We start from the raw sequence: 24703 nt of genomic DNA, 5'->3' as shown, positions 1-24703 counted from the left end.
ATGGAATAGCTTGCCTTCACTAGTTGTAAGTGCTCTATCATTGGAGGGTTTCAAAGAGAGACTGGACAACTCTTTGAAATAGTATAGGGTTTCCTGCTTGAGCAGGGAGTTGGACTAAAAGACCTCCAAAGTCCCTTCCAACTCTATTTTATGTTCTATTAATATCTGCCTTTCATTCAGAAACTTAAAGCCTCCTATTTGTCCCTAAAGTAGACAATCCTGTAAAGTAGATTGACTAGTAAAACTGAATGACTGGCCCAAAGTAAGAATGATTAAATAATGGAACAGCTTGCCTGCCAGAGTTCTGGATACACCATTGCTGGAGGAATTTAAGAAAAGATTTGACAACCATTTGTTCGGGATGGTATAAGGACTCTTGCCTTGAGCAGGGGGTTGGACTAGAAGATCTCCAAGGTTCCTTCCAGGCCTATAATTAATAACAGAATAACAGAGTTGGAAGGGACCTTGGGTCCTCTAGTCCAGGGGTCCCCAACCCTCAGGCCACAGTGCACTACTGTTCAAAACTGGGCTGTGGGAGAAATGGGCAAACGTGAGCAAGTGTGCGTGCAAAGCTCCACTAACTCAAGTGGAGGACACTTGAACAGAGGGCACTTGGACTCGCATGTAAAGCTCCACTTGCCCAAGCGGAGGGTTCTTGTGCTTGCATGAGTGGAGGGCGCTTGTGCTCACATGTGAAGCTCACATGAATGGAGCGCCCACCACTCACACGAGTGAAGCTTTGTGCATGAGGACAAGTTCCTCTGCCTCTCAGTCAAGTGGAGTTTTGCATGCGAGCACAATCACATTCTGCTCCCATGTGAAGCTCTATTTGCATGATTGGAGGATGAGTGTGTGCACTATGCTCGCACCATTGGAGCTAATTGCATGCATGTGTATCTGCCGCTCACATGTCCCTTTGGGCCAGGCCACCAAGATTGAAAGGTTGGGGACCGCTATTCTAGTCTAACCCCTTTTCAAGCAGGAAACCCTATATCATTTCAGACAAATGGCTTCCAGTTTCTTTTTTAAAGCCTCCAGGGATAGAGGACCCACAACTTCTGAAGGCAAGCAATTGCACTGGTTTATTGTTCTCACTGTTCTCATAGACTCTATGATTCTCTGATTCTAAGTCATCCAATGAACTTCTGTTGTTGAGGGAAGATTAGAACCTGAGACTCTCCATTCCCCATCCACACTGGTTTTCATAATAATTAATATTTATATAAATTTGGTGTAGAGAACTCCCCTCTAGATGACTCTAGCTTTATAAAGCATTGCCTAAATAATCAGGTAGTTTGAAACTAAGCTGTATTGTGTATCTGTTTTGCTATTGGCCCCCCTGGTTGATAAATCAGTTAAGAATAGTTTGATAATACGTGCACATGTACATTTAAGTGGTTAAGTTTAATGTTTAAATTTAAGTTGTTTTGCTAACCAGTCAAACTTAATTCTTTTAAGAATAATTAATTTATTGCACACTATTTGCTTCCTTTACTCAGGAAAAAGCCAATAGAAAGGAGCAAAAAGTTGGTCTTCTACTATGCATGGTTCTTCACTTCACCATTTGTGGTCTTCTCTTGGACTGTCATGTTCTACATTGCTTTTCTCCTTCTATTTGCCTACGTCCTGCTCATGGATTTCCAAAAAGAGCCTACCCTGCTGGAACTGATTCTCTATGTGCTGGTTTTCATCCTGCTTTGTGATGAAGTGAGACAAGTAGGGAGTGCTTAGAAATCAACAATGTTTTATTTGCAGGATGATTATTCCAAGTTCAAAAAAGTTGTTTGACATTCAAATCTAATGGTTTTCTCCTCATTGCATCTTGATTTTCAGTGTTTCCAATAAATTCTTTGAAATGCTGTCTAGATTAAATCATAGGCTGCGTATGTAGTTTAATTAATATCTTTAGTGAGACTGTGATTTGCCACAATTTCCAAAGTTTCCTAGTTCATAAACTAGTTTCCTAGTTCATAAACTTACTTATGCTTTGTTTGGAACTGAGAATTCACAGTTCTAGCTAGAATTAAACTAATAAAATCAGGGTAAAAATGCTTAAATATACTGTAGTTAGAGCCAGCACGGGATGAAAATCATGCTGGTAAGTATGATTTCTGAAATCCTTTTGGAATAACTATGTTTTCATAAGCCTCCAGAATACCATCAAGGAAGTGGCTATTTTTGCCCCTTGGTATAGATGTCCCTTAAGGGACGCGGTGGCTCAGTGTGTTAGGACGCTGAGCTTGTCGATCAGATGGTTGACAGTTTGGCAGGTCGAATCCCGAGTGCCGTGTAACAGAGTGAGCACCTGTTACTCGTCCCAGCTTCTGCCAACCTAGCAGTTCGAAAGCACGTAAAAATGCAAGTAGAAAATAGGGGCCACTATGGTGGGAAGGTAACAGCGTTCCATGCGCCTTTGGCGTCTAGTCATGCCAGCCACATGACCATGGAAATCTCTTCGGACAAGCGCTGGCTCTTCGGCTTTGAAACGGAGATGAGCACCAGCCCCTAGATTTGGAAATGACTAGCACGCATGTGCAGGGGAACCTTTACCTTTACCTTTATAGATGTCCCATATGCCTGCCTTTGCATCCTTCTCATTGGATTTGTCAATATGAGAAGACTCTTAATAAGCACATACTGACCTTCTGATAAAGTTGATTTTACTTGGTTCTGCCTAGTTAAGCCATATTGAATTTTATAAGTTAGCAACCAAAGAATTGTATTTGGAACTAAAACCATCAACTAATACAAGCTTCCACAGTAGTGGATGTTAAATGACAGAAATGGATTTGCCCTATTACATAGAGCTAGCCTTGAAAACTTCTAAAATCTTCAACCGCACTTTGAATTGTGTCAGAAAGATATATAATATAGATCAGGGGTCTTCAAACTTGTCCCTTTTATGATGTGTGGACTTCAACTCCCAGAATTCCTCAGGCAGGCATGCTGGCTGAGGAATTCTGGGAGTTGAAGTCCACACATCATAAAAGGGACAAGTTTGAAGACCCTTGATATAGATCTACTGTAAGGCCATCATTGCTACATTCTAGATGAGTTGTGATTTCTAAAAAATATTAAAAAGTGGTTCTGGGGGAGCTCTGTGTAATAAATCCACTTTAGATGCAATTAAAGAAAATGCCACTATGAAGAGGTGTGTCTTTAATCAGAAATAAAGAGGTGTTTGTTTCTGTAGGTATTGTAAGATGAAAGTTGAGTTGGCTAAAAATCAGGTCCGGTAGCATTTTTCTTTTAAAAAAAATATTAAAAGTTTTTTCTTAATATAAAATACAAATAGAAATAAAGAAAAAAGAAAAAAGGGGGGAGGAAAGGGGGAAAGGAAAAGGGAAGGGTCACTAAAGTGAGGAAAGGAAAAAAAGAAGAAAGCAAAAAGCAATGACTTTCAAATTCTTTCAGTGCAGTAAGATACATAATGCAGTTATATCAACATTTTACTTATCTAAAATTGTAAATACTAATCATTTCTACAACCATGGCTTAATCATAAAAACTCAAAATCAAAGTTTCATTTTTTTTATCTTTTTGAGCAGAAAGTCCAGAAGTTATTTCCAAATGGAAAAAAAACTTTTTACATTTTCCCCCATTTAATGCAGTTAACTTTGCCGTATCTGCCAATACCATTATCTTTCCAATCCATTCTACCATTGTGGGAGTTGATGCCTCTTTCCTTTTTTGAGCATATGATTTTTGTTGCCATCAATATAGTAAACAAAATTCCAATTTTTCCCCATCTCTTTATGGTAGAATTTTTTCCAACTAACAAATTTTATTAAAAGGCATACATCTAAATTTGTTGCAGGATCTGATTCCCATGTTGGCATTATTGTCCCATTGTTTCTTGTTGTTTTTGAGAATCTGCTTCAAGTTGGATAGTTGTGTGTGAGCCTAAGAAAGTGCAGTATCATCATCCAGTGTAAGCTGTAGCTTAATCATAATCGATTTGAGTAGTTTGAGTTATAAACTGTAAGAGGCAACAAGTGGTGTGTTTTGTTCTGTTTCTGTGGTCTGTCTTTTAATAGATTCTTTCTGAGAATTGATTTGGTTCTACTGTATTGATTTATCTGTTGATAAACTTATCTTATTGGGTATTCTTGAACATCTCTGTCAAAAAGTAAAAGTGATTGTAGCATTAAGCCTGGCTGATAGATTTGGTGTTGTTTACTGGGTGAAAGCTGGAAGCATTAGGTATGCATGACAATGTTTGATATGATATTTATGTGTCTATTGTGTATTTTTATGGTAGAATCAAGGAAGTGAGCTTCTATAGATAGGTCTATAGAAATTGATGGTGGAATAGAAGTTGTTGAAGTCATGATGAAATTTGATGAGAGATTCATAAAGGCTTCAAGTGGTGACAGTTAAGAAAGTGCTGTTTTAAGAGCCATGAAGATTTGCACATGTTGAGGACATATTCATTTGCCAGTGGTTATGCCGCTGATTTGCATGGACATGTTACTGCTTGTAATGACCTTGGGGGACAAGGGAAAGATATATTGCCTAGGAAACAAACAGACAAGAGCAGGAGCCCCCAATGGATCAATGGTCAGAAGAAGTACCGTATATACTTGAGTATAAGCCGACTCGAGTATAAGCCGAGACCCCAATTTCACCCCCCAAAAACTGGAAAAAGTTATTGACTCGAGTATAAGCCGAGTATAAGTATAAGCTTGGCCCCTTCTTAGCAACATATCTATATTCTGTGCCACGACGAGCCGCTCGTTGACTCTGGCAGCATCCCGGAGCTGGCTCGGCCGCGGTTCGCAGGGTCCGCTCATCAGGCTGCCAGGCTTCCTGGCAGCACATCCCGCAGGGAAGGTCTGCTAGGGGGGCGGCAGTCAAGCGTTGTTTCCCTCGTGTGTGTGTGTGTGTGTGTGTGTGTGTGTGTGTGAGACCTGCGGGAACGGCTGGTAGAGGTGGCAGCAGTCCGGCGTTTCCCCCCCTCATGCATGCGTGCGTGTGTCAGACCCGCGGGAATGGCTGGTAAGGAAGCGGCGTCCCCCCCCTCCTGTGTGTCGGGCCCACGGGGCTTGACACACAGAGAAACGCAAATGCCGGACTGCCGCCACCTTTACTAGCCATTCCTGCGGGTCTGACACACACACACACACACACGAGGGGGAGAAACAACCTCATTTCCATTCAAAGGAATTGGATTTCTGCTGTGCCTTAATTATTTCTGGACTGAAAGCATGGTGACTTTCATAGTGGGGAGCGCTATCTGTCTCTTCCCCTCCTCATTCCCCCCACTCCTCTGTAGGGCAGCTACAGGTTTCTTTGTTTTCTGTAATTCAGTGACCAAGGCCTTTCGGGGGCAAAAGGCCTCTTTCTGTTGAGGTGGGGGCTGGTTTCTGAAGGAGGCTGCAGCCCCCTGAGAGTTGAAGACCCCCCCTGCCCGCCCGCCCTCTCTGGGGGCGCCCTGGGGGCTTCCCTGGCAAGGAAGCCCGGCTGCCCATTCGCGGCCACCCGGGTTGCCCCCCCCAGCTTCGGCAGAGATCAGTCCAGCTGGGGGGGTGGACGTCGGGCTCGGCTCGTTGCGGCCGGACCGATATGTCCCCACGTGGGCCCCGGGCTGCGCCCCTGGCGACTCCGCCCCCTTCCCTCCGGGCCGGGCTTCTCTCCGCCCGTCCGCCCGCCGGCGGGCTGGCTGGCTGGGCTGCTGCGCGACTGAGCTCTGCCCGGCGCCGGACTGCAGCGCCGCCACTGGTCCCGGGCGAGGCAGCGGGCGAGCGTGCTCCGCAGGGCAGGCTCTCTCCGCCGGGACGTGGGCGGCGGCGGCTGGCTGTGGCTTCGGGGTGGCGTTGAGCTGCGCGGCCGCCCTCCCGCCATGCCTGCCCCCCGGCCAGTGCCTTCGCCCCACAAGCCCCCCCGACTTGCCCGGAGGAAGCGGCAGCGGCGGTGCGGCGCTGCAGGCCAGGAGGGGAGGGGGGCACGGGCTGGCTGGCTGGGCTGCTGTGCGACTGAGCTCCGCCCGGCGCCGGACTGCAGCACCGCCGCTGGTCCCGGGCGAGGCAGCGGGCGAGCGAGCGAGCGCGCTCCGCAGGGCAGGCTCTCTCCGCCGGGACGCGGGCGGCGGCGGCTGGCTGTGGCTTCGGGGCGGCGCTGAGCTGCACGGCCGCCCTCCCGCCCTGCCTGCCCCCCGGCCGGTGCCTTCGCCCCGCAAGCCCCCCCGACTTGCCCGGAGGAAGCGGCGGCGGCGGCGCGGCGCTGCGGGCTGGGAGGGGAGGGGGGCACGGTGGGGGCTGCCCCTCCTGCCGAGGAGCCGAGCCCGGCGGCGTGTGTGTGTGTGTGTGTGTGTCAGACCCGCAGGAATGGCTAGTAAAGGTGGCGGCAGTCCGGCATTTGCGTTTCTCTGTGTGTCGAGCCTCGTGGGCTCAACACACAGGAAGGGGGGGAATGCCGGAATGCCGCTTCCCTACCAGCCATTCCCGTGGGTCTGACACACACACGCACGCACGAGGGGGAGAAACAACGCTGGACTGCCGCCACCTCTACCAGCTCTGCAAGGCTCTGCCGCTCCCTTCTCTCAGCAGCCTGGCCCGAACGAAGGGACAGTTCTTTTTTTTTGTTCACTGGAGTATAAGCCGAAGTGGATTTTTTCAGCCCAAAAAGTGGGCTGAAAAATTCGGCTTATACTCAAGTATATACGGTAATTTGGAAAGGACCCACCATAATAATTCAGACAGTTAAAAGTGGTGGCGGGAAATATGTGCCTTCAAGATACACTTGGGAGATTCTATTAGTGTAGCCTTGCAATATTATAGAATTACTCATCTAGTCATATTTCCAGTCTAGTTTACTTGGGAGGACTGACATTGCTAAGGGTGAAGTCATTATGGGTGAATAAAAAACCACACATGACATGCTGTTTTGGCTTCAGTGATAATGTGGTTAATGGCTTGAACTACATTTTGTGGGAATTGTTGGCATATAGTGCCTCAACATCCATGGTGGTTAAAATGAATTGTTAGGGAGATTGCCTATGGGGTTCTATTTTGTTAGTAATTCTGTGATAACTCTTAGATAGCTAGGAGTACTCATGGCATAAGGTCAATAGAGTCAGGAGTTTGATCAGTTTTGGTAGAGAAGAATCAGTTTGGTGATGAGTCCAGACTAAGAGCTGCAGTTGCTCAGATTCTGGATATAGCCCAGAATTTTGAGACTGTCAAGTTAAACTAATTTGGCAAAAGGAGCATCAATGCCCCACTAAACCCACACAAAATACATACTCTGGAGAATCTAAAATAATTTTTTGCTGCTTGTGACACAAGGGGTGTCAAGATAAGAAACAAAATCCAAACACAAACTATCATCAACTAAATACATCCTTGGACAACATGCAACTATACTATACCAAACCCCAAATATGTAAAAAAGCACTGAAAAGGCACCCACAGATGCCTATGATGATTCACTGCAGCCAGGGGAGCATGACTGGCTAGGCATGGCCATCTGAGTGATGCCAGGTGGGCATGGGTGGGTGGTCGTGGTCGTGTCAATGCAAAGGATAAGGTGTAGATGACTTGGGGTGGGTGGGTAAGCATGGCCAAGTAGATGCAACCATGTCAGTGTGGCTACCTAGGGGATGCCAGGTGGGTGCAGCCAGGTGGGCACAAAACAAATCGCCATGATCAACTGGACGTGGAGCCAACTAGGCAGCCTGCCAAACCAAAAATCACTCAGAGACTACTGGCAAACAAGAAGCAGGGAAGCAGCAAAATTTGAAAGCAAAGGGTGGATTCCCCCTCCCCCCTTTAGAGAAACACTGCTTTTTTGCTGCTTCCTGAGTAGAGATTGCTTTCTTTGGCAGGAAAGGCAGGGGCTGAACAGATCCCCCTCCCCTTGGTGAAACGGAGCATTTTTGCTCTGCTATCTCTGGCAGTGAAGGCAGGAGCTGAATGGATCCCACCCCCCTCTGGTGAAAGGGAACATTTTTGCTTTGCTACCTCTGCCAGGGAAGGCAGGGGCTGAATGGATTCCCACCACCACCACCACCTGCCCCCAATTTGGTAAAACAGTGTTTTTTCTTGCTGCTTTCTGAGCAGAGATTTCTCTGCTATGTATGGGGAGATGGCACACAACATGGAGCATGTGAGGATGATCAGTGCTGGACATAACTTCTACATTTCTTTAGAGATATAAATCCAGAAATCTCACTGAATCGAAGGGATTCATCATTCCCCATTTGGTCAAATCCATAGAAATGGGGAAGGAGAGGGTGGAAATGGAGGAGAAAGAGGAGATAAACAGAAGGAGGGGAGGGTGGATATTTTATATTTTCAGTAGTTTGACATAGTTCTTGCTGTGATTTTGCCCCCCCCCCAAAAAAAATACCCTACAATAGATTTTGGATACCACCATCTCTAGATTCTGGTATTAGTTTTACAATTTGAAACAAATTAGTTTTATGGTTATATACCATGTGTTATGCTTTATCCAGGTACTGAATTTTTAGATTATCACAATGCATTTAATAAAAGGTGACTTTTTCCCCCTTGGTTCTCATTCCAGCCATTTATTTCTCTTGCCTTGCTTCCATATGTAGTGTTGGGAAAGTCACTGTGCACAGAAGGTGTACCAGTTTGTTTTCTTTGATTTCTTGACTTTATTGGTCTATGTCTTCCTATGCACATCATTCCTTTGGACCTATCAAGCAAGAGATCCTTATCTGCCTATCCTGCCAAGATTACAAGCAAGAATAGCATAAGAACATAAATCATAAGAATATGAAAAAACAAGCTTTGTTCTATCCTGCATTCTCAGAGACTGGATAGGCCCTTGTCTTAAATGGTATAGGGTTTCCTTCTGGAGCAGAGGGTTGGACAAGAAGACCTCTAAGGTCCCTTCCAACTCTATTGTGACTGATTGATTGATAAAGTGAGAACTTGATATCTATGAGAGGGCCACCTGACTAGATGGTTGAATGTTTAACCATCCTTACTAACAAATATAGATAAAACCTATCTTATGTGAAGATAATCAGATAAAAATCTGATTAAGGTTAAATTAAAACAGCTAGTGAATCTGACAATTTTAATATGGCAGTTGGTTTAAAGAATTGTATAGGATTAATTGGACAATGAGCACACATTCTATAAACAAAGCACTTGTTTTATTAGGCTTTTATAATACCATGTGGTTTAACATTTAAAGACATGATTAAAAGAAAATGCAATTTTTATACCACATTTGAAGTTATGCCACAATGATGCATTTTTGTCCTAGTAGGCAAGAAAGTCAAGAGCAATTTCAAAGTATCCACTTTCCCTCATCCATCAAAATTAGTGAAATTGGTGATACACTAGTGTAGATCACATAACAAAACACCCAAGAAGTCAAACTGTTCATATCTCATGTTTTTTTGTTTTTCTTTGGTTCTTACCAACTTCCTTAAATTAAATATCTTGATACAGTAAATATAGTAAATATGTCTTTCCTCTTTAGTACACATAAATATTTGAGCTCATGGTATTGTTTACTTTTCTTTATTCTATTGATATATAATTTTCTGTTTCTGTTTTTTGTTAGTGGTATATGAATGGGAATAAATACTTTTCTGATTTATGGAATGTTATGGACACCCTTGGAATTTTCTACTTCATATCAGGAATTGTGTTCAGGTATGTTTCTGTTGACTCACAGTAATAGTTCTGTTGAGTTCATGCTAGAGGAACTAAAATATGCTATAGTAATTATGTAAAAAACAAGTAATATATTGAAAATTTCTGCAGTTTTTCTCATTGATTTTCAATCAGATAGAAAAGTTACTGCTTTTGAAATTCATTTCCAAGGCAAAGAATATGTGAGAGAAATATATGGGCATGGAATACTGGCTTTTTATTAGGTGGCTGAAAGCAGTGCATTGTGAAACTACTATTCTATCTTTCAGTGTACAAGCAACTTTCCAACATTTTAACAGAATAAGACAACAGAATTGGCAGGGACTTTGGAGGTCTTCTAGTCCAAATCCTCTGCTTAAGCAGAAGATCTATACCATTCGAGACAAATGGCTGTCCAATGTTTTCTTAAAAGCCTCCAGTGGTGAAGCACTCACAACTTCTGAAGGCAAGTCATTCCACAGGTTTATTGTTTAACTGTCAGGAAATTTCTCCTTAGTTCTAAGTTGCTTCTCCCCTAATTAACTGCCATCCATTGCTTCTTGTCCTGCCTTCTGGTGCTTTGGAAAATAGATTGACCCCCTCTTGTTTGTGGGAGTCCAATTTCTCACACATTTCTCTGCTCCTCCTTTTCCATCCAGGCCAACCCAGAAAGGTTGGGGAACTCTGCTATAGAGTCTTCTGCATGAGCAGGGGTTGGATTAGAAGACCTTCAAAGTCCCTTCCTACTGTATTAGTCTGTTAAAATGTTGGACACTGGATTGTACAGTGAAAGAGATTTGTCTGAAATGGTACAGGGTCTCCTGCTGGGGGGGTTGGATTAGAACACCTCCAAAGTCCCTTCCAACTCTATTATTCTGTTAATTAGATATCTTGGAAATTAGATAAGATACTGTATCTCAGGGGCATTTCTTACAAGAGTTTTTTCAGATTCAAACATCAAGATATTTACATCAACCCTTAGTGATAGAAAGAAATATAACTGTAAGAAAATGCCTCAATTAAGCCTCCCAAGAAAGCAGAACTCTTGAAACATCATTTCAAAAGGAACTTTTATTGGAAGGTGTTGACAGCAGTAGTAGAAGGTAGGATTTGAGGATTTCCCGCATAAATCAATAGTTTAAAAGAGACAATGAAAACCCTGTCCCAACTGTCCATTTGGATGATTCAAATAGGCCAATCCACAGGTGTGAAAATGTTGTGGGAATGGAGCGATAAGGCACCGCTTCCAAGGCTGTTAGGTCTTCTCTGCACTGGGAGATAAGGTAGATGGCCAGAGGACATTCCATTCTCACCCCGAGGAAGAAACATCAAAGATGATAGAGCAAGAAACAAAGCAAAGGAAATACACTGTAGCAACCCCAAGCTCCCCTACTCCAAGAGGAATGGCAAAACACGAAAGAGAACAGAAACCCTAATGCCCATAGAAAGAGAGGGTTCTGACATGCCACCACCCCCCTTAAAAAATGAGAGATCCACCTGGAGAAAGAAGAAAATAATAACAGGGGGAGACAAAAGATAAGGGTTAGTCAGGTTTATCAGGATACTGAGCATGAAATTTCTTTAGCCACCTGGGGGCTCTGACATGTCTTTTATGAACCCATTCATTCTGGGAAGATGGGAGATCTTTCCAAGCTAGCAGGTATTGTGTTGACCCTTGGTGCTTCCTAGAATCTAGGATCTCCTTGACTTCAAAATGTTCCCCTTCCACCATAATAGGTGGAGGAGAAGGAACTGTGGCTGGCCTTAAGGATGAGCTTAGCTCACATTTTAATAAACTACAGTGAAATACCAGATGAACCTGTCTTAATGTTTTTGAGAGTTCCAATTCTACTATTACTGTTTAATATAAGGAATGGTCCCACAAACTTTGGCCCTAACTTCTTTGATGGCTGTAGAGATTTTAAGTACTTTGTGGACAGGTATACTTCCCCCCCCACACACACACACACACTTTAAATGGCTTAGGTTCTATTCACTTTTTATCTGCCAGAGCTTTCTAAGCTTTCCTAGCCTCATCTAGCACTTTTATAACTATCGGCCACATATTTTGGAGTTGTGTGATCCATTCCTTCAGGGTGGGGATGGTGGGTTCGTTGACCGACAATTCAGGCATTGGATTAAAGCTTTCTCCTGTTGCGACCTGGAATGAGGTATAACCCATGCTGGGGTGTACGGCATTGTTGTAAGCCACTTTTGTAAAACGAAGCAGGTCAGTCCAATTATCTTGTTGGTAATTAAGAAAGCACCTTAAGTATTGTTCTAGTACTGAGTTTGATCATTCTGTCCCCGCATTTGTTTGCGGATGATGACAAGATGACAGGCCCTGGATTTTATTTTTTATTTTTTATTTTAATTCCATTTATATCCCGCCCTTCTCCGAAGGCTCAGGGCGGCTTACAAGCTTAGCAGTAGCCTTCATTCTATGTATATGCCTGCTTATTAGGGCTTTCACACACACCCCAAGCGGCATTATTACAAAGTCAGCTTGATTGCCCCCAACAATCTGGGTCCTCATTTTACCTACCTCGGAAGGATGGAAGGCTGAGTCAACCTTGAGCCTGGTGGGATGCGAACCTGCACTAATTGCAGGCAGCTGGTGTTACTTAAGGAGGCATTAGCCCACTGCTCCACCAAGGATGGTACCTATGAGGTCCAAGAAGGCTCTCCAGAACTCAGAGATGAATTGCCTCCCCCTGTCTGAAATTATGCATTGCAGAGCCCCATTCAATCAGTAGATATGCTGTACAAAGATTTTGGCTAGGACCTTAGCCGTGAGAATTTTCTGGCATGGGATAAAATGCACCTGTTTTGGAAAATAAGTCTGTCACCACCCCAATGATAGTATTTCCTGCACTCTCCAGTAGTTCCACAATAAAGTACATGGAAATTTCTCTCCAAGGTGCTGATGGACTTAATACTGCCTGTAAAAGGTCTGGCATTTTTCCTTGCCTCCATTTTGCAGCTGCACAAATGGGGCAACTCGCTGCATAACTTTCAATGTCTTTTTTATGGACGGCCACCAGAACTGCCTCTTTACTAAGTGAAGTTTTTTTACAAACTCCAAGTGTCCAGCTACCTTTGAGTCATGACAGAGTTGCATTAATTTTAGTCTTTGGGACTTAGGCACATATAAGTTTTTCCCCCACCCATGGCAGCCCGTCATCCATTGAGCAGAGGTTTTTGTGATTTAGGAACCATTCATCCATTTCCAATGTTTGTCTAAACTCTAGTCCTGCTGCACTGTCTAGGGGGTTTGGGATTTTTTGCTTGTGCCCATGTGGTGACTACCTCTGTTTTTGTACTACTGTATTGTGGCAGCCTTGATAAGGTATCGTCTAGGAAGTTCTTTCCCGCCCGGTAGGTATTTGACAGTGAAGTTAAATTGGTGAAAGTGTTGGGACCACCTCACTTGTTTTGGGGACCATTTTCTTGGGGGTTTTAATGCTTCCAGGTTCTTGTGATCAGTCCACACTTGGAAAGGGATTTTATTTCCTTCCAAGAAATGCCTCCATGTAAGGCACGGCATAGGCTTTCTTCTCCCATACCAACCACCTCTGTATGGTTTCTGTAAATTTTCTTGAGGTGTATACACAAGGTTGTAACTGGCCTTCTTAGATTTCTTGGAGCAGGACTAGCGTCTGCCTGAATGACAAAAGGTTTTTCTGGGTCTGGGTGTTTTAAGACTGGCTCAGCTGAGAAAAGTCTTTTTAGTTTTTCAAATGTGGCCTGACATTCCATAGTTCATTTCAGTGGTTGGCTAGATTTCGGCTTTCCCTCTCTCTCGATTTCAGTAAATTGGTAATGGGAAGCACTATCTGCATGAAAGAGGGGATAAACTGTCAGTAGAAGTTAGAGAACCCCAGGAAGTTTTGCAATTGCATTCTTGTGTGTGGCGATGCCCATTCTAAGCACCACCCAGACCTTTTCTGGGTCCATCTCTATCCCATTATGAAAGATGCAATACCCCAAATAGTTAATTTTTTCCTTATGGAATTCACACTTTGACAGCTTGGCATAAAGTCAAGCAGCACGCAGCTTATTTAGAACTGGTCTGACTAGTTTGACGTGCTCCTCTTTCATTTCAGTGAAAATTAAGATGCCATTCAAATACACCAGAACTCCCTTGTAAAGGTGCTCCTGAAGGACCTCATTTATCAGTGCATGAACACAGCTGGGGCCCCTTGTAGTCCAAATGGGAGTACACTGAATTGGAAGCACCATAGGGGGCAGTTGAACACTGTCTTCCATTCGTCTCCCTCCTTAATCCTGACCTGGTAATATGCCTCCCGTAGGTCCAATTTTTTTTTTATTTAAAAAGTTTTACAATACATTTTAACTTTAATCCCCCCTCCCCCACCCCCACCCAACCCTCCCTATCCCTTCCCCCCATTCCCTCCTCCCCCCCCGACTTCCCAGAGCTAAATACAGGGTATAAAATCAAAAAACAAACATAAGCACCCCTATGTTATCAGCAATAAACTATTAGTTCTATCTCCCTCTAGCTCATGTAAAATGAATACAAACAATATTAATATTACAAATAAAGTAAAAAAGAAAAAGAGAAAAACAAAAAAAAGCTTTACTCAGAATAGATTTTCTTAATCCCAGTCCTTATTCATATTAATTTCAAAGAAAAAAAAATAAACAAATTCTCAGTTACGCGCCAAAAGCGCCTATCTATTAACCTTAATAATCTCCAACCAAACTAAACCATAATCAAAAATAATTCTTGCATGTATCACACCAAATGTCTCGCAGTTCCAGGTCATCCTTGAGTTCAAATAAAAAGAGTAAAAAAAAAGGGTTAAGCAGTCTGTAAGACAACTTATTGTTAATTAGGAGCTTGCATACCCATTCTTAGTTCAACACACACTTTTAGTCCATAACCCTAATATACTTTTCTAACAAGCAAATAACATCCATCTTAAATTGTGTTACATATTAAAAAAAAACTTTCTTTCTCCTCTATGATAAATTTAATCCATTAAGATACAAATTTAAAAATTTAATCAGCAATCTTAACGCCCCAAAACTTTTGGAGCACGTCTGTCATGACCCCCAAAACTTCTTTGGACCGCGCCCCTCCCACATCTTCACTGTAAATACACTTTGGAGATTCCATAACTATCTGCTGGTCTTGCTCTTGCTCTCGTCTCGCTCTTCTTAAGGCGGCCACGTCTTCCTCTGGCCTCCTGCAACATCCAATGAAACTGTATCTTGATCCCCTCCAACACCATTGTCCTCTATCTGTCTGTCTGCAACATCTTGAAGCTTTCCCTTGCCGTATCCCTTAACAGCTTCCAAAAATGATAGGGGGGTTGCTTTTAACACATTGCTATAAAAATCACGTGACTGGGCCACAGTAACCAGACGATGTCTTTTACCTTCATGCGTCACCACCAGTCCAACTGGAATCTCCCATATAAACTTAATATCACATTTCTTAAGTTCCTGTACTAAAAATGCAAAATCTTTCCTTCTCCTTAAAATCTTCGGAGGAATCTCTTTTAAAACCAAGATTTCTTGCTCAGCCACTACCAGTTTAGTATCATAGGCAGCTTGAATAACTTCATCTCTAATTACTCTCTTTGTAAAATAGACCACCACATCTCTGGGTAACTTCTTTTGTCTTGCAATCCATGAATTTACACGAAAAATTTTGTCCATATTTCCCTCAATTTCAGATGCTGGCTGGCCCAATACCCCTTCCAGAGCCTCAGAAATCAGCTGCTTTAAATCTTCTTTACAGTTCTCCTTTAAACCCCTGATTCTAATAGCATACTGCATCTGATGATACTGAGCAAGGCTCAATTCTCCATCCATTTTATCCCTTATATTTTCATTTTCTGATACTTTTGCTTCTAATATAGAGTTCTTTTGACTGAGATCCTTCACTTTTTCATCCAGCTGTTGCACACATTCAGCTACAGATTCCATCAGACAACATGTCCACCCTCATTGCTCTAAACTTCTCTTCCATCTTCTTCTCCAGTTTCTCCTCCAACTTTTTCAGCTTTTCATCCATCATGTCAGACATCAATTGTGAATGCTTTCCAAGAGCATCTTGTAAATCCTTAAGCGTCAATGCCAGAGGAGGTGCAGGAGGAAGCAAAGCTTGCAATGAGGTCTGTTGCACCAGGGAAGACCCCGCACTCCGAAGAGCTTTAGAAGTTTTAGCCGCCATCTTCCCCCACTTTCACTTATTGCGCACTTTCACTTTGAAGCTATAAAATCCATTGAGCTAGAGAGTAAAGATAAGAGTCCACATCACCTTGACCTCCTGTACCGCTCTGCCTGCATCTTGATAATCAAAGGTATTTCCTTTTGGCAGGGGTGGTTGCTAACGCCTGGCTCTGCTCCATAAATCCCGGAGCAGGGGCGCTGCGCAGCTCGGAGCAACCCAGGCTTCGGGGGGGCTCAATCCTTCAGCCGCCCAAACTCTCAGCTCAGGCGGCCCCGGAGAGCTCAACCCCTACATGGGGCCTCACCCCCTCCTCTTCTCCCAAGGAGGGGGCTTCAAATCCATCTAAACAGCTGATCGGCGCTGTTTACGATGGAAAAACACAGCTGCGGAGCGGGCAGCCCAAAAACGGCTGTCTTCGGCGTCGCATCGCCACCGGAAGTCCCGTAGGTCCAATTTTGAGAATATCTTCCCCTTTGCTAGGTGAGCCAACATGTCCTTCATTAGTGGCAAGGGGTAGATAGTTTTCACACATTGCATTCAAGGATCTATAGTCCACGCAGAGGCAAAGGGACCCATCTTTCTTTTTGTGGAACAGCATTGGGCGCGCCATTTTTGGTCTTGTGAGCTGTATGAAGCCTCACTCTAAATTTTTCTCTATAAATTTCTGCAACTCTTCCAGCTCCCGGGGAGTCATTGAGTACATTTTGGGCTTAGGTAATTTGGCTCCCGGGAGGATCTCAATGGCACAGTCACTGGGACGATGGGGATGGTGATAGCTCATTGGACCATTCTTTGCTGATCCCAGTATTTCTTGGGTACGGTTTCCAACCCCTGATCTTTTGCAGTTGCTACCATCTCGGAGCTCCTTTCCTCTTGGATCTGCAGGTTCCCCCCCTCCATGCAGTGAGCCTCTCTTTTGGAAACCTCAGCTCTCCTGTCCTCAAGTCCATCCTTGGATTCCACTTCCTTAGCCACGTCATCTCCAAAATTAGGGGTCACTCCATGCTGGGGGTCACTATAAAAGTCAAAGTCTCAGTGTGATCCCCCATCATGAGCTCTACTGGCTGTGTGGCCAGGGTAGTTGAGATTCCCCCTGAGATGGACCCATCTAGCTAGCCAAATGAAATTGGCTTCTTCAGCCTCCTCACTGGAATCCCTATATTCCCCACTAAGGTTGGGCTTATTAAGCAACAGGTACAACCTGAGTCCAACAGAGCCTTCAGGGTTACTTTTCGCAGCATTCCTGGACTTAACCGTCCTATTTTTCTGACGAGGGGCAAGATGGGTCCAGTTACCAGGGGTTCATCCTTGGAGTTGCTGTCAGGCAAGTCCAGTAGCTTTCCTGCCAGGGCTGGAGTTCCTTCCCCTGGGATCCTGGGGAATTGGACCTCAAAGATCTCAGCGCTCTTCATGGTGGTCCCCTGGGTCATTGGGGGGGGGTCTTCCCAGGCTTCCCTCCACCATATCGGTCTGGCTTGCACACTGGAGTTTTCAAATGGCATTCTGCAGCCTGATGCCCTTCTTTACCACATTTGAAGCAGGTTGTTGTGGGGGGTTTTGTCGCCTCTTGTTTTCCCTCCGAGGGGGAGCATCTCCATGTTGGGGCTTGGTCGATCTCAGCTTCCTTGGCCAGGATGTACCAGTCATGGAGGCAATCCAGATCTCCCCAGGCAATGTACGCATGGTACAGATCATTGTTCAGCCAGTCTTTCAAATGGCCCACTAGGACTGCCATTTGAGGCAGCATGCCAGATCTCTGAACTCCTCTGTGTACTCAGCCACCAGGTGATGACCTTGCCTCATTGTTTTGATGTGTTCTCTGGCTTTTTGGTCAGCTAGGAGGTCCTCAAATCTCCACCTCAAAGCTGCCATGAGCTGCCATGAAGTTTTGGAGCCTGGGAGTGTGTTATGCAGGATCACCATTCACCATTCACCCTCCAGAGCCATGGTCACAGATCTGACCTGTCCGCTGTCACTGGGGATGTCTCAGCTGTATTCCTCCATGCAGCTCAGGACACAGGCTAGGAAAAATCCTAGCTATTGGGGTGCCCTGTTGTACTTCACACCCAAGAGTGGGACCTTCTGGTCGGGCCAGTGGGTCCTCCTCCATCTGGCTCTATGCCCATCTCCCCCAGCTGAGGTGGCTCATGCTGGGGTTGCAGCTGTGGCCATCGCTTCTGTAGCTTCTGAGGCGCTCATGGAGGGACCAGGATTTGCCAGCTCATCCTCTCTGCATTCTTCCTCTACCAGTTTCAGCACCTCTGAGCCCCGCAGAGGTCTGCTTCTTCCTCTTTAAGGCTTTTGAACGTTTCCACCATCAGACGTAAGGCTTGTTTAAGGAAACATAAGTCTTGTTTAAGGAAGCGATCGGACCAGGTTGGTCTCTCTTCTTCCTCTTTGCTGAGGTTGAATGACCTCTCCACCTCTCGCTTCCATCCTGGTTGATGGCTGCCTTGTTTGAGGGTTACCCTTCTGGCTTTCCCTTGCCATTCTTCCTTTTTTCCCATGCCAATCGATCATCTTGGCTTTTACTGATTCTCCCTGGTCACCACTTCGTCGGATGAGCTGAAGGAATCTGAGCTGCTGCCACTAAGGCCAACCCCGCAAAGTTTGCTTTCCTTTTTCTCACTGCCGTGGTTCAACATTGCTTTTCACGCTTTGCACGGTTCCCATGGTAGGGGTTTTCCCTCCAGGCTGACCACTTTGCAGATCCTGCCTAATGTAAGGAACTGCTTCAATGAAGCCTCCCAAGAAAGCAGAATTTTTGAAACAAACATCATTTCAAAAATAACTTTTATTGGAAGGAGTTGACAGCAGTAGTAGAAGGCAGGATCTGAGAATCAATAGTTTAAAAGAGACAATGAATACCCCACCCCAAATGTCCATCCGGACAATTCAAATAGGCCAACCTGCAGGTGTGAAAATGTTGTGGGAACGGAACGATAAGGCACTGCTTCCAAGGCTGTTAGGTCTCCACGCTTTTTCTCTGTGCCGGGAGATAAGGCAGATGGCCGGAGGCACATTCCATTCTCATCCGGAGGAAGAAACATCAAAGAGAATAGAGCAAGGAAAAAAGCAAAGGAAATACACTGTAGCAACTTCGAGCTCCTCCTCCCCCCAGAGGAATGGCAGAACCTGAAAGAGAACAGAAACCCTAATGCCCATAAAAAGACAGGGTTCTGACAATAACAAAGAACAGCATTTTTAATTTGCATGCAAAATACAGGTAGTCCTCAACTCACTACTGCTTGTTTAATGATAATTTAAAATTACAACAGCCTCAGAAAAAGTACAATACAACATATGCTCACATTTATGACTGTTGCACTACCCCACAGTCACTTGATCACAATTGGGGCACTTGATAACTGGCTCATATTTCTGACCGGTGATGTGTGGTGATGTGCTAACAGTTTATGACCTTTTTGTCAATTTCCAGTGAAGATTGCCCATTGGAGAAACTGGATTAAAAGCCATAGTGATTTGCCTAATGACCACTATAAAAATTGCCCGAAAATCGAGTTCAACTCAATTTACTACCACAACAACTTACAATGGAAAGTCTATCCCAATTGTAGTCATAAGTTGAGGACTACCTGTAGAGTGGTCTAAAAGTTCTACCAAAGTAAAATTGAAGGCATCATACGATTGAAACTTTAAAAGATCATTTTTTCCAAAAGAAGAAAAATCCAGTTTGGGTGTCAATTTGATTTAGGCGTGAAAATAGTCTTTATTACCCTAATGGTTGAGGAGAGGAAAGAAGAAATTGATGACTCAGTGATTTTTAGCTGATCATAAGATAGGTAGTCCTTGAATTAGGACAAGTGAGCCCAATATTTATGTTGCTAAACAAGACAGTTGTTAAATGAGTTTTGCCCCATTTTATGACCTTTCTTGCCACAGTTATTAAGTGAATAGTAACATGGTTGTTAAATGAATCTGGCTTCCCAATTGACTTTGCTTGTCAGAAGTTAGCAAAAGGTGATCACATGATCCTGGGACACTGCAACGGTCATAAAAATATGCCAGTTACCAAGCATCTAAATTTTGATCACATGACCATGGGTTGTAAGTGTGAAAAATGGTCATGTCACTTTTTTCAGTGTCATTGTAACTTCAAACAGTTAATAAATGAATGGTTTTAAGTCCAGAACTACTTGTCTCTACATGTGCTTGAAGGAGATGGGGATTGAAGGCACCATCTTCAGGTAATTTCATTCCTATTTCTTTGATTACTGTCAGAAAATTGTACATAATTATGTTTTCAGTGCAGATTGTCTATGGATTAAACTATCATTAGTGATAACGTACTATAATTTATGAAGAGACAAAACATATAACTTTTAACCCATGTTTTAAAGTTTTATGGTTTTTTAATAGTTTGAATTAGTAGATTGTACTTTATTGCCTGTATTTAATAGAATATTGCTGGAAGGGACCTTGGAGGTCTTCTAGTCCAACCCCCTGCTTAAGCAGGAGAACCTATACCATCTCAGACAGGTGATTGTCTAGTCTTTTCTCCAGTGACGGGGCGCCCATGATTTCTGGCGGTAAGCTGTTCCACTGGTTGATTGTCCTCACTGTAAGGTAGTTTCACCTTAAATCCAGGTTGCTTCTCTCCTTGATTAGTTTCCAACCATTGTTTCTTGTCCTTCCCTCTGGTGCTCTGGTGAACAACCTGGGCCCTTCTACCTTGTGGCAGCACCTCAAATACTGAAACACTGCTATCATATCTCCCCTATTTCTTCTTTTCTTTAGACTAGCCAAACCCAAGTCCCACAGCTGTTCTTCATATGTTTTAGCCTCCAGGCCTTTGATAATCTTAGTTGCTGTTCTCTGAATTTTTTCTAAACTCTCAACATCTTTTTGTAGTATGGTGACCAAAACTGACTGCAGTATTCCGGTGTGGTATTACTAGGGCTTTGTAAATAACTTAGTGCCATTTTTTTTCCACAGAAAAGTGGGATATAAGAATTGCTAAATCTGACACCAAACTGGGGGGAATTACTAACACTAGCAAAGATGGGCTCAAGATCTCAAAGGATCTTGATAGACTTGAACTCTGGCTCTTAGCCACCATTGATTTATAAGGCATCCCCTGGCTCTACTTAAATGTCTGAGAATAAGCTTTCTATGGGATCCCTGTCTATCTAGGCACACTGAAATGAATATCATATAAATCTGATAAAATAAGAAACAAATCTTTTGACAAATTGGAAGACAGATTCTTGTAAAGAATGATATTTTTTGAAGGGAATAGTGAGCAATTTGTACTTCCCCAATAGCTTTTTGTGGAGCCCCAGCTACTTCGATAGGCCCAGAGCACTTTTTTTCATCATTATGAGGCGGAAATGCATGAATATAATGTAAGTCCTAAAATCAGATTAACTTAACTAGAAAACAAAATTTCCCAAAACCTGGAGACAAAATAATGCCCTCTCTCCCTGGTTTGTATTGCATTCCCATTCAATTTGGAGCACTCCATTAATTGTAAATCTCTGTCCAAATATTAAGGGTGGGCTAAGGTTATCTGTTGCCAAACTACTCAGTCTTCTTCTACAGTTACAATTCTGAAAATGGAGATGCCCAGAATAAAACTGCAATCTTCATACAAAAAATAAATAAATCATGGAAACAGACAATACCAAATAAAGTTGATAATGAACCATTGAACATTTAACATATAGAAGCAATATGAGACAATTTTATTTCACTTTAACCTATTGTGAGAATAAAAATATTTATAATGTGGGGGTCTGGGCTATTTAGCAACAGTAACAAAAATATAGTATTTGAAACAGAAGTATGGTAACCAGGTAATTTGAAAATGGAGTTTTCTACTAATGTGTATCTGTTCTTTTTACAGGCTCCACTCTTCAAATGAAACATCTTGGTATTCTGGCCGAGTAATTTTTTGTCTGGATTACATTATTTTTACTCTAAGATTAATCCATATTTTCACAGTAAGCAGAAATCTTGGCCCCAAGATAATTATGCTTCAGCGGATGGTAAGGCATAAATTTGATTCAAGATGAGGTGTGTGTGTAATTCAAACAAATTCAAAATGTTTAAGAAAAACTTAAACCCTGTAGGCCTTTAGAAATGTAGTTAAGTTCCAGTCCTTTTCTCAGGCACATACTGTATATATGTATCTTTTGATGCTGGTTAAACCATTTTAAAAAAATCCTTTCTCTGTATTTTCCTCAAACTTGGGTCTTCTATCAGAGGCCTAGGATTTTGAAGGTTCTGCACAGTATCCTAGCTGTTCCTAGCACTGCACTCCTTTGGACAGAGAGTTCTGATGCTGTTCCTAAGATTTGTTGGATCTACTCTACCAGCTTAGGAGTTACAGCCTCATATGCTTCTACTACCATTGGGGCCACTTTGGCTTTTACTTCCCACATCCTCTCCAGTTCCTCCTTCAGGCTCTGGAACTTCTTCAGCTTTTCATACTCCTTCTTCCTGATATTGCTATCATTTGACATCACTACATCTATCTGTCTTCTGTTTCTTGTCTATTACCACAATGTCTGGTTGATTGGCTATGTGAGATTTAAAAACCCAAAATTTGATACTCACAACTCAAAGACAAGTCTGGTTAACAAAAACAAAGATTTATTGAAAAGAAATTGAAAATAATAAAGAAAATAATAAAGAAAGAAAACGTTTGCAAACGTGGCCTCTTAGACCCTTCCCAAGTTGGATTGGGTTCGAAGAGCGCACTGAGCAAGTTTCAAAGCAAGCATTTATACTTTCTTTTCTCGATACATGCCCCCCCAAGAAACTTAAGTTAGTCTTTGAAGTCAAAAAGATCTTCTTTGAACCTTTACTTCCAAAAGACTTATTGTAACAACTTCCTTACATCCGTCACTACACTATCTTGATACTCAAGAAGGTGAGTATCATTTTTAACATTTCAAAAGAACTTTGTTGATTACCATGTGTGAATTCTCTGTCTAAGCAGGAAATAGATGGCCCCCACATCTTAGTGTTACATTTGATACAATTCATTGGTGTTACATTTGGTGTTACATTTGGTACCATTTATAAAAGAATAACCTTTATTTATTTTCCTTTAGCTAGTACAGAGTCCTTGAGGTACGAGCCTAATAAAGCCTGCCCATTAGGCTTGTAATCATCAAATGCATCAGACTCAATATTACAACATTTTAAAATCAAACTCATTAATTGAATCAAATGTGTTGTTAAATCAATGAAGATTTGACTTATTATTTCCTCTGATGGTTGCCACTGCTGCAGGCTGTTTCTAGCCACAAACCAGCTGTTTCAGGTTTCAGGAATTATGGTATTGTAAATTGCCTCCCAAGCAGGCAGCAGGCTTTTTTAAAAAAAAAAACAAATAAAACATTTGTTGCCAGGCAGCTCAAGCTTCTTCAGAGGGGGAGGGGGAGAATTCTTCAAATTGCAGTTGCCACTAAAGTAGCTTTAGCTTAAGCGTCTCCAGGCACGCATGCAGCGGGAGATGGGGGTGGAGTTTACAGAACTGTCGGGTTGCAACAGTAACTGAGATGGAAGGGAACTTGAGATCATGTAGTCTAGCCCACTGCTATCACAAGAAAGTACAGTACTGTATTTCTGATAAATGCCTATCCAGTCTCTTCTTAAAAGCCTCCAGTGAGGGAACACTCAAAACTTCTGGAGGCAATTTAAATTAAAAACTTTTTTAAAAACCTGCCCCTGATCAGTACAAGTCTCTCCAGGCAAACTCCAAAATGAGATGTGGGGATTTCCTTCCAGTAAAGGTTCAGCAGAATCTCTGGTGGGTCTGTGCTAGGGAGAGGAGGCAGCAGCAGCCACATGCTATACGTTTCAGGCAAATGCAAACAGTCAATCTTGCAAAGTACTGTACTTACAAACACAATAAAAAGCAGAGCAGTTCCCAAAGTGATTACAAAAAATACAGTACAGTGCTTATTGTATAGTGGGTTCTGAAATGCAGGAAAGACGCCAGGCTGATGAGTACAGAATAGCGGCGCTTTATTGGTGGTAGAAACTGTACTGGGAAAATAGGGGTTACCTGTACCTGGCCAGGTACGCCCTCAGCCAATCAGTTTAAACCTTAGTTTCCCGCCGAAAACTAACTGACCACAGCAGTTTCGGTACAGCGCCACCTGGTGGTATCAGCTATGCCGCAGCTTACTGTATCTCTTAAACCCCCATACATAACACCCCTTCCCCCTTTAAGAACAAACAATAGTTTCGATAGGTGAACAGCAAATAATTACAATACAGTAACAACAGGCTTAAAAATGACATTCCGTAATACCATGCTCTTCCGCCTCCCCTCATGTCTGCACATATTCGGTGAGATAGGTGGGTGGTCTATGAGTCCTGGATGACCGTCTTAGGGGTTCCCCCCATCCCGGACAGCAGAGTCAGTGGCTGAGTCCTGGCTGGCTGTTTCTGGTTGACCCACCCCAGAGTCTGACCCTGTGGCTGGGTTGTCGTGATGGCCCTGGGCCAGCTGTTGCCCGGGCCGGGCAGGGCTCTCTGGCAACAGTAGTGTGTCTGTGAGGTCCTCCTCGGGCTCGCGTCCAGTTGTTTGTTGGTAGGGTTGATAGTGATGATTTGTGGACGATGGAGGGTGATCATCCGGTTGGTTGTTCTGTGACCTTTCAGGAACCCGTTTCCTGACTTGGTCTATGTGTCATCTGATCTGTCAGCCCCCCTCCACCCCTACAATGTAGGATAAGGGCCCGGTTCTGTCAACCACCACCCCTGGAATCCACGCATGTCCCGGACCATAGTTCCTGGCCCAAACCAAGTCATTGGCGTGTAGCTCCCTAGGGGATTTGGGTTGCTCAGTCTCCGCAGCCACTCTGTTGGGGTGGAGCCTGTTCAATTTGGTGATGAGGCGCCTGCC

At 43.5% G+C, this 24703-nt stretch overlaps 1 protein-coding gene across 1 annotated transcript in view; it reads left to right on the top strand.

Annotated features, from left to right (window-relative positions):
- Positions 1-24703, top strand: part of TRPM8 (transient receptor potential cation channel subfamily M member 8) — a gene marked incomplete at its 3' end in the record, with an annotated part of 276625 nt that overhangs the window by 209831 nt on the left and 42091 nt on the right. Inside the window, exons 16-18 of the mRNA XM_081341953.1 lie at positions 1500-1716; positions 9544-9635; positions 21686-21827. Of these exons, the coding sequence (XP_081198079.1) occupies positions 1500-1716; positions 9544-9635; positions 21686-21827 (451 nt within the window). The remainder of the gene's footprint in view (positions 1-1499; positions 1717-9543; positions 9636-21685; positions 21828-24703) is intronic.

This window comes from Vipera berus (genome assembly GCF_964194415.1).
Source record: "Vipera berus genome assembly, chromosome: 1".
Classification (NCBI taxonomy): Eukaryota; Metazoa; Chordata; class Lepidosauria; order Squamata; family Viperidae; genus Vipera; species Vipera berus.
Note: the sequence above shows the minus strand (reverse complement) of the source record. Positions and strands in the feature narration are given on the sequence as shown.